The sequence below is a fragment of the Pteropus vampyrus genome, unplaced genomic scaffold, assembly GCF_000151845.1.
Source record: "Pteropus vampyrus isolate Shadow unplaced genomic scaffold, Pvam_2.0 Scaffold53, whole genome shotgun sequence".
In the NCBI taxonomy this organism is placed as follows: Eukaryota; Metazoa; Chordata; class Mammalia; order Chiroptera; family Pteropodidae; genus Pteropus; species Pteropus vampyrus.
The window spans coordinates 3,965,902-3,976,119 of NW_011888834.1; the positions used below are offsets into that span (position 1 = coordinate 3,965,902).

The 10,218-nt window shown below is 40.5% G+C and overlaps 1 protein-coding gene across 3 annotated transcripts in view; it reads left to right on the plus strand.

Moving 5' to 3' along the window:
- The window catches only part of SH3RF1 (SH3 domain containing ring finger 1), a 145,864-nt gene continuing 135,646 nt past the window's right edge, over positions 1 to 10,218 (plus strand). The window contains exons 1-2 of one of the 3 annotated variants that reach the window (XM_011360283.1): positions 1 to 47; positions 1,566 to 2,052. In XM_011360283.1, the coding sequence (XP_011358585.1) occupies positions 1,660 to 2,052 (393 nt within the window). In that variant the 5' untranslated portion in view covers positions 1 to 47; positions 1,566 to 1,659. Of the gene's footprint in view, positions 48 to 76; positions 2,053 to 10,218 lie in introns of those variants that run through there. The other 2 variants (XM_023530731.1, XM_023530730.1) reach the window with 2 other exon arrangements.

Genomic DNA, 10,218 nt, shown 5'->3' on the forward strand with positions numbered 1-10,218 from the left:
GCCACTGCTGCGGGGCCGCGAACAAAGAGGAGGAGCCGAGGCGCGAGGTAGGGCGCGAGGACCGGCGCGGGCAGAGCCCCGCGGGGGCGAAGGCGCAGGTCGGGGCGTCCCCTTCTCCCCTTGGCGCTGGTCAGGTTCTCTGTCCTCCACCCTCGGGTCCCTGTGGGCCCGGAGCGGGGACCTGCGGGAGCCGAGCCCGCGGCCTCCCTGCCCTCTCCCGGCACGAAGGGGCTCCGAGCCGCGGGCTCCGGGCGCAGCCCTGCTGCCGCCGCTCCCCGCGGGCTGCGTCTCCCTGGGGACTCCCGCCTCCTCGCTGCGGGGTTAGAGCTGTTTCCCGGTGCCACTTTTAGGGGCTGACTTTCGCAACTTAGGGCTGAGAATTTATTTTTAAGTCCTTGAAAACTTGCAGCGGAGAGATTTTGTGTCCGGCCTGACCGAAAGGGAGGCGGAGATGAGGCTGTTGAATGAGATCCCCATTCAGGCACCCGCCCGGCCGCAGCCCCAGGCCGAGACCGTCCCCTCCCCGGTGCCGGCGACACCTGGCTCTGGGGTGTGTCTGCGGCGCGCGGCCGCCGCGCCTCCCTGCGCGTCTGGAGTACCTGTGCCGGGCAGCGTGGGAGAGGGGCGCAGCTCGCGCGCTTCCCTCGCCCCGGCTCTGTCAAGAACAGCTGTTGACGCTCCCATCAAAATCTTTTTACCCCCTTTCTCCCGGGCATTCACGTTTACATTTATTTTGGTGTGGTGTGAGACCATCGCAGTCGCTGATTTGAAGGCTTTTTCCTGAATGGCCTCATTTTCATATTATGCCCACAGTTTTCAGTCCAGCATTCCATTGTCAAATTCTTTTGGTGATAATTTTGCCAGATTTTCTGAATGGGATTAGGACAGGCTGTTCAGAAATCTGTTTCAGAGTTTGTCAAATACTACCCTGAAGGGTGCTTTTGTGTTTTAGCTGCTTTCAAGCAGATCTGTAGTTGTGTCCTTTAGAATTGTCACAACCTTCAGCTCATTTTGGTTGGGCACGATTAAACAGTTCTATTTTTTGAGGCCAGTGAAGAAACATGTGCATTTAATATTGGGATCATTTACCACAAGTGATCACATGAGGCATGGTTTCTTAAACACTAAAGTGCCTTAAAAATTGAGAATTTTGTTGGATTTAAAAGTAATTTCAGGTGAGGAAACTTTCACTTGCTTCTGTTCAGCTTTCATATGAGTTGAGGATTTTATTAAGGCAGCTAACATCACTTTGAGAGCTGAAAAAAATTGTTTTTTTTTACAGTTCATAAAGCCTATTTATTACAGGAACCCTATATAGTACTGGATACCTGTTTCTGCACAATGAACTCCTAGGTATCACTAGGGATTAATTTCGAATTGTTTTAAAAGCCTATTTTGTTTTTAATTGTTGACTTTGGAGTTCAGGAACCACATTCCAAAGCAAAGCCACACTATTCAGAGGAAGCACTCTTGTGTACTTTTTGGTTCTTGGCTCCTCTGTGAACCTTTTCCCCAGTTAACAATATGAATTTTACATCTTTTCTCTCCTCCAACCTTGACTCCAGAGCAGAGTCTGAAATGGATGTTACATGAGTCACTTTAAGAGCTGAATACAACTATGAACATTTCTGAAGCTTTTCCTCAGTAAACTAGATAAAGATGGATGAGTCTGCCTTGTTGGATCTTCTGGAGTGTCCTGTGTGTCTGGAGCGGCTCGATGCTTCTGCAAAGGTCTTGCCTTGCCAGCATACGTTTTGCAAACGGTGTTTGCTGGGGATCGTAGGTTCCAGAAATGAACTCAGATGTCCCGAGTGCAGGACTCTCGTTGGCTCGGGTGTTGAGGAGCTTCCAAGTAACATCCTGCTGGTCAGACTTCTGGACGGCATCAAGCAGAGGCCTTGGAAACCTGGCCCTGGTGGAGGCAGTGGGACGAACTGCACAAATGCATTGAGGGCTCAGAGCAGCACTGTGGCTAACTGTAGCTCAAAAGATCTGCAGAGCTCCCAGGGTGGACAGCAGCCACGGGTGCAAGCCTGGAGCCCCCCAGTGAGGGTGAGTAGCTTGCAGAAGCAGTTTGGTGAATGACAGTGGTGATGAGCTCATTTTTTTTCTTTATTCTTTAGGTTGATGTTTTGTAAATCAGCTCATTGCTGAAAAGCTACACTTACTATAACAGATAGGAAATTATGCTTCAGGATATTTTCCTTTTGGAATGAGATTATAGATAAATGATAAATTTTCTTGTTTTAAAATTTTTCTCCAGATAGTCGGTATTACCTTTTAAGATAAATTTTGGGGAACTGGTAGCAGTTTTTTGTGCCCATTTAAAAATGGAAATTTATTATGGTTTTGCCTTTTTGATGAAGTTGAGAGAGTTATAATCACATATGTATATTTGCATATATTTATGGATATTATAAATATATGTGTGGGTACCATAAGTAGGGAGTCAGGCCTTAATTTTTATGTTGCTTAGAGCTATTCTATTGGTTTTATGAATGCACAGCACAGAATTTACTGGTTGGAGGAATTCTAAACAAATCATGGCCACAGGTAGCAGAGTTTTGTTGCTATAGCAACAAAATGTCATTAGGAGTGTGCTAAAACAGCAGAGAATCTGGCTTTATGTTTGGTTTTACAGGGAGTGAAATGAAACGTTTAATCAAAATGATTTTTTGGGGGGGTTGGGGCTAAAATAATTTTAAGTAAAGCTAAAAATTTGAACAGTTACCTTAATTTAAATTTCTAAAGAAATTTAATGCATAAGACCTTACCTTATTCAGAAGGTAAGTCCTTCTGAATAAATCTGAATTTATGTTGTGGGTGATGGCACATCTCATCTTTGTAAAAATAAAAAGTAGTGACAAACATCAAATAATTAAAACAATTCCGTTTTGGTTGGAAGAAAAAATTTGATAATTGGCCAAACTGATAAAATCTATTTTTAAAGAACTTAATGTGGAGAATATTTTTTTTCAAATATTCATAGTAAACAGTCACATATGACTTCCTTCATTTATGTAGAAACATCCCATTGAGATGGCATTAGATAGTATAAATTCACAGATGTGACTGTCAGACCTTAACAGTAACAGCTTTATAACCATTCCCTTAGTTCCTTCTCAACTCATCTTTTAAAATGATGTATTTATATCACTAGATGTAAATTATGTAAAGTGCTTTAATCACTAGAAAACAGTTTCGTCACTAGGCTATCAGATTTCTTTTGATTCATATTTAATTTTTTTTTTAACGTTGGTGACGACTTTGGATTAGGAAGTTTTTCTTTCTGTATTTGAAATCTACATGTAGAATTGATCAACTTAGATTTTTCTTAGATTTCCTTTATTTTATGGAATTTACTAGTACCTTGATTAATGGATATGGATTCATGAATATATTAATCTCAGAACCAGTGATCAAGTTGATTATTTCTGAAATATCTGACCTAGGCCTGCTTAACTTAATTAGGGAGTAAATTTGTTTCTTTGGAGAGATTTTGTTTCCTTGTTAATTAGACAAGAGAAGCTATAGCTTCTGGCTATGAATAGAAGTATCTTAGTGGTTGACACTGGCCTACCTGTTGTGAGGAATGCATTGAAGTTTTTGATTACTGATAAAAAAAAATTAACAAGAGGTCTCAAACATTCAACTTAACATTTTGTTTCTAACAGAAATTGACTAAGTAATGCTGTAACGTTCATTTACTTGAACTGCTAAGCTCCCAAAATTGAGTTTTACTTTTCTTAGGTAAATTATTGTGAGATTTTGATGACGTTAGTATTATTTTTCTGGCTTATATGGTTTTCCTAATTTCCTGTTTCATCTTTAGCATGAGAAAATTATTCACCAAGAAGCCCAGCTGAACTTGAGCCTTATAACTGGGATAACATAGTTGCGATTGATAAAACAGGAGAGATAATGTCTGTTACTTTTGGGGTGGCATGGAGAGTGGAAGACAAAAAACAAAGTTTTTCAGTTATCTGAGTTTTGGAGTTGATACAGATTGCTATAATACTTATAAAAGGAACAGATTTTTTTTCCCCTAGTCTAAAATAATTTCTCATTAGCAGTTAATAGTAGTACTTTTTGTTTTCAAGTATTCATAACAACCAGGGCTGCATAAATAGACCAAGTTTCTGAAAAGTAAATACATCTCAGAAAGTACTCCTTTAAAAATAAGAAATCTATAACGTACAGACGTGTGGAGGTTGTAATATACTTCTTCGGACACTTTCCTGAAGTGAGTGACCATAATAAATCCCAAACGTGCATCCTTCTCTCTTAGATGTTCTGACACGACCAAGTGGTGCATTAGCCTGTTTCCACATGTTGCACAAAGCTGAAAGTGATAACATGTGGAATGTTGCTTCAGTTTATTAGTTATGTTCTACGTTCCGTTAGATTGTGACCATGTGGCTTCCTCATGTGTTTAGCTGGGGTAGATTGAATGTTATCAGCAGATTCGAACATTTCCAATGTGTGACACACATCTTGTTCCCAGAATTTTAGTGTTTCCTGCCTAATATGAAGGAGAAAATGAAAAAGCATTGGGTTGGAGTCACCCTGGGGATCCTTCAGTTCTTTACCCCAAGTAAAGAATTATTGTTGGTTTTAAGCCAAAGTCGAGGAGTGGAATGAGCCACAGGGAGAGGGTGACTGCAGATACCTGTTTAATGGACTGAAAAATACCTGCACATACACACACACACAGACACACACATGCAAAGTGAGATATGGATAAGATGTTTAAGTAATTCCTTTAGAATTATGACCTAATAGAATTTCCTGCTTTCTGTGTGTGGTTCCATTGGTTCAAGATCCGTATCTGTGCATGTATCTATCTAGATATTGTTACTTAATAATTACTGATTTCACATTGCCTCTACCTCGGATTGAGTTTATTCAGGAAAAATATATCACATGACCATTGATTTACACTCATTTATACTTTATTTCTTCTTTCCTTTAACAAATATTTATTGAGTGCCTATAGGTGCCAGGCAGTGCCCTGGATACTAGATAGATAGTAGTGGATAAACCAGATATAGATTCTTCTTATAAGTTTATGAGTATGTGTCAGTCTCTTGGGAAAGACATTAACATAATCACAAGCAGGTCGGTAAGTGTTATGATAGAGAGCTAAGGGAGAGGATAGGAGAAAGTCTTGTGTTAAATGTGAGGGTAAATTAAGTGCCTGTAAAAATTGTTTGGTTTCTAGTTACCCCCTCAAATGCTCAATATGTGACTACATATGAGACACACCAAAATTTTTGGAGGAGAGGGAAGGAAATACCAGAAGGGTAGTACTGCTCCTTTGTTATATCTCACAAGTTCTCTTGTAAGTGGAGTCTAGAGAGGTTGCTTTATTGGGTTTAGTGGGATCTACATGAGACATCTCCCAAAGGGAAGGCAGCAGAGGGAGAATTGAAGGAAGGGAGGAGGAGGAAAAGGGAAGACAACAGTGTGATTCCAAGTAGGATATGGAAAGTGGTGCTAGCTGTGAATTGCCCAATGGGCCATCTTTGACATCCAGTTAGTGTATAAATACCTGTGGAGAGTTTCTTCAGGCTCATTTCTGTGCTATAATCTGTGCTGGGACAAAGGTGGCATATTAATGCATGTTTCTTTTTAAAAAAAGTTTACATTTTGGGGAGGAAAAACACACAACAAACAGTAAATAAGGCAGCATATAGCGAAACGCCAAACTATGGGATAAGATATGGAATAAGTACAATGACGTTTATATCAGATGGCCTTAGATAAGTGGTCAAAGGATGGAGTTAAGTGTGGGTCAGAGTGGACAGGGACACAGCAGGACATGCTCCCCTGATGTGGAAGGTTCAGTCCACATGCTGACTAGCAAAGGAATCGACGTCTCTGCATAGACCCGGATGGTGTCTGCGTTAACCCATACTGGACCCAAGCAAGATATTTCCTGTGGTTTGGACGAGGGAGACGTTTGAATATTTCCGAATGGCTGAGTTGAAGTAGAAAAAGATGTTTGTTTTTGCCAAACAATATGTGTTGCAGACATTTTTTTGATCTCTTGTTTTACAATTTCATCCTTGATTGCTGCTTGATCAGCCCTCGTGTCTACCTCATCTCTGACCTTTACTTTATTCCTGAGTTAGGCCCATTGGCTCAGGGCTGGGATTTGAAATGGGCGGCAGGCAGGGACCAGGAGGAAGTCCGTGGTGCACATTTATTGAGAATTATAAAAAAGAAATGCTTAATAATTTTTTTTTTATCAAAAAGTATCATGTAACCATTATCATATAAATCTCACAGCTCTCTGGGGTTAAGTATCATTATTTTAAAAATTAAAAAGAGTATAAATTTCAAAAGTTCTGAAAAACATTCTGGTTATTTAAAAAAATCAACAGTATAGAAGTAGATATTATGAATTGTGTAGATTCTTCCAGATCTGTTCATATATATTTATATGTGTATGCAGTTAGTTGTGTTATTTTTTATGTAAATAGAATTTCATACTTTGCATATGTGGTGACTCAATAGCTCATTTAATATATCTGGGAAATCTTTTCATGTCTGAGCATATACATCTGCCTCATTAAAAAAAAAAAAAACTGTTTAGGGAGTGGCTCTTTAGGAGGTGGCTCCATAGTGTAGTGGTTAGCTCTTCTGCTTTACATGCAGAAGGTCCTGGGTTCGCACCCCAGGTGGAGCCACAGACCATACCCCGGGTGCGCCAGGCCCCGAGCATGTAGGAGGAGACACCCCGCCTTCAGAGATCCAATTCTTAAGGGGAAATGCAACATCCATACGTCAGGGGTGGAAGTGGTGGCGGCGGGCGTGGGAATTAAAAAGAGGGGAGGAAAACACCTCTTCATTAAAGTATAATATACATACAAAAAAGTGCATATAATTCATTGAATTATCATGCTTTATTCTTTTTAAATGACTACATAATATTTTCCTCTCCATTTTAAAAATTAAAGGTAATATATATGCTCTAATAAGAAATTTAATGGTGGAAAGGATATAAAGGAAAAATCGTGGCTTCTTATCTCTGTTTCTAATTTCCAGGGGTGACCACTGTGAAGAGTGTTCTTTTTTCCCAAGAAAAAAAAATTATTAGAAATTGGATCACATTATACACACTAGTCTGCAATTTGAGGTTTTCTGTTTAATGGCATATCTTTCATAGCTTTCCACATCTACTCTGATTGTTCTACAAGAAGGCATTATGTACTATCATTCTCATTTTATGGACAGGGAAAAGATAGCCAAAAGAGGCATAATAACTTGTCCAAGGTCCCCTAACAAAGTGATGGACACAGGATTTCACCTTAGGTCTGTCTGATCCCAAGTCCTTCTTTCCCTTAACCTTACTTTACTTAAGTGGCAAATGTTCTTCCTACATCCTCATGATAAGTAGTGGAGGTTCTTTTGTTCCCACCATTCTTGCTGCATTTTTAGGAAACAAGTGAAGCTCCTTTACAGGGCTAGAAAAACAGACTTTCTTTAGCCTAATGTATGAGAGGGGCTTGATTTGGAGGTCAGAAATCCTTCCCTCTAGTTTCAATACTGCCATCAACCAGCCATGTGGCTTCGTTTCTTCAGCAGAAAAATGCAGAACCTTAGGTTCCTAAGCTCCATGCAGGGAGTGAGGAACAAGGATTGCTGAGTTGGTTCATCTTTGATTCTTCAGAATCCTTCATGGTATCTGACACATAGTACACACTCAAAAGAGATTTACTGAATGTGTACTCATTTCCTAGGGCTGCTGTAACTAAGTGCCACAAACTGGGTGGCTTAGAACAACAAGTTTATTCTCTCGAAATTTTGGAAGCCAGAAGTCTGAAATCAAGGTGTTGGCAGAGCCATGTCCTCTCTAAAACCTTCAGGGGAGAATCCTTCCTTGTCCCTTCCTAGTTTCTGGTGATTCCTGGCAATCCTTGGCTTCTTTGGCTATAGATACATTAATCCAATTTTTGCCTTCATCTTCACATGGCTTTCTGTTCTGTGCATCTGTGTCCAAATTTCCCTTTTCTTATGACAGCTGTCATGGATTAGGGCTCACCCTAAATTAATGTGACTTCATGTTTACTTGATTATATCTGCTAGACCTTGTTTCCAGAGGTCACATTTATATATCCTGGGAGTGCAGACTTGAACCTATCTCTTTGGGAGACACAATTCAACTCATGAATGAGTGAGTGAATGAGTGACATGAATTCTAATCACCCTCTAGGGATCCTCAGCTGTACATTCTCTCATCAACTGATGTGTACTTAACCCCTTTCTTTGTGCTGTTTCCTCACAATCTGTATAATAGGCTTAACACTTTCTCTCCCTATTTATAGGTTGTTTTGTAGATAAATGCAAGAATGGATGTGCAAACATTTTGAGAATTATAAAGCCAGTGTAAATGGATGTATCATTAGTAGTGTAATTATTATAAAAATTATCAGTCTCACTCGCAAAGGAATATGTCATTTCTGTTTGGAGTGACAGGAACCTAAGTAATCACAAATGGATGTCATATTTGGATATAGAGCTACATAAAGGCCATGAGCTCAGTTATTTTGGTCCTTTATGAGAAACAGCCTGATGAATGGCCATTCTCTTCAGCTACCCTTGGGGGTTACCCCATTTCCCCCATTTATGTCACTGTTTCCTCAGCCCATTCTTATTTCTTCTCTGGGTGACAGAAAGAGAGGAATGGAAGGGGATATCATTCTGTTGTTGCTGGCTGGGCAGAGAAAGGGAGGAAGATGGGGGAAAAAGCTAGTTTTGTTTGAGTTATAGGCCCCTGCTATTCTGCTGTTCTGTGAAAAGTCCCACCTCTGGCCCCCGGTTCTCTGACTTCAGCCCCTCGCCCCTGGCTTCAGCATCAGCTGGTGTGGAACCTCTGTAGTTTGTCACTTCTCTGCCTGCCTTTTCCTTGCCTTGCCCTGTCCTGCAGCCATGGCCTGCATTTTCCAAGTGGCTAAGAGGGGCAAGATGGGAGAAGTGGTAGAATAGAAAGGGGGAGAAAGAAAGCAGGACTCCTGGGCTGTTCTATTTTCTTCCTTGAATTGCATTTCCAAGTTGCTTTCCCTGATTGCTCTTTTTGCCCCACAGTTAGTCTCTGGGCTTCTAAGGAGGAAGAGTAAAAACAGAGGTGTTCTAAAAAGGCATGAAGGTAGGGGCAATCTGTTGGTTCCCACCTCTGACTCTTTTTCTGTTGCCTGTGAGACCATTCCAAGAGCCCCTGGCCCCACTTTGTATGCCCCCGTGCCTTAACTCTGCACCTCTGCCAGGAAGAATGCCTGCTTTTCCCCATTCTAGTCAGGGACTACTTTGTTTAGTAATCCATCCCTTCTCTAGTTGATTGCTTTAACCTGAGACAGTACATGACAAGCCTTATACACTCTGAGGTCAAAAGGCAAGTGCATTTGCAATTCGCTTTGTAGCAGGATTCTTCAGGAGGATCCACAGTAGTAGAGCAACATCATATGCATAGTATAGTGATGCATACTAGTGATAGAAATATTACACTCCGAAACAGCTTTGCTGGTAAGACCCCCTCAGTATGGAACTGAGACCCTTCACCCTCTCAAAGCTTTTATCATAAAAATGTTTATATCTCTTCACTTCTTTTTTAATTTCAGGGACTTCTGAAAGTGGTAACCTTAAAAAAGAAAAATTATGAGCCCCGACCACCCTTTTAGTGGCCCTGCAATTCTTTGCAGTGTCTGCGCCTGCCAATGCCTGTTTAAGAGGGTGGTAGCAGTTGCTTCATGAATGGTGACATATGGGTAGCTGTAAACACAGCCAATTTAAAGATAGACATATGAGTGGGCTCTTTTCGGGTAGCTGAGAAGGGAATGGAAGTGCCATTTCAAAGGGTTGACAGTAGCAGTTAAATAGATTATTTGCGTTGTGAAACATGGGAAAAGAGAGCAGTGGGAGGATGTGCAAATGAATGTTTAAGTTATATTAAATATAGTGAAGTAAGGCAAGGACTGTCAAGCATAAACATTTTTCTGTTAGCCGAAGGAAATAATAAATTCCATAAAGAATTTTTTTAACAAGAAAAAAAAACCTTTGAAACACTTGCAGGTTTCACTCTTTATAATTCAGCAATGAATTAACAAGGGTGAATTTTCATTATTTTCAAATGTAGTGAGTGGTCCTAAGCAATGAAGAATTATATAGAAATGAAATTAAAGTTTACTGTAGGGTGCTCCATGCTCATACAGTATCATT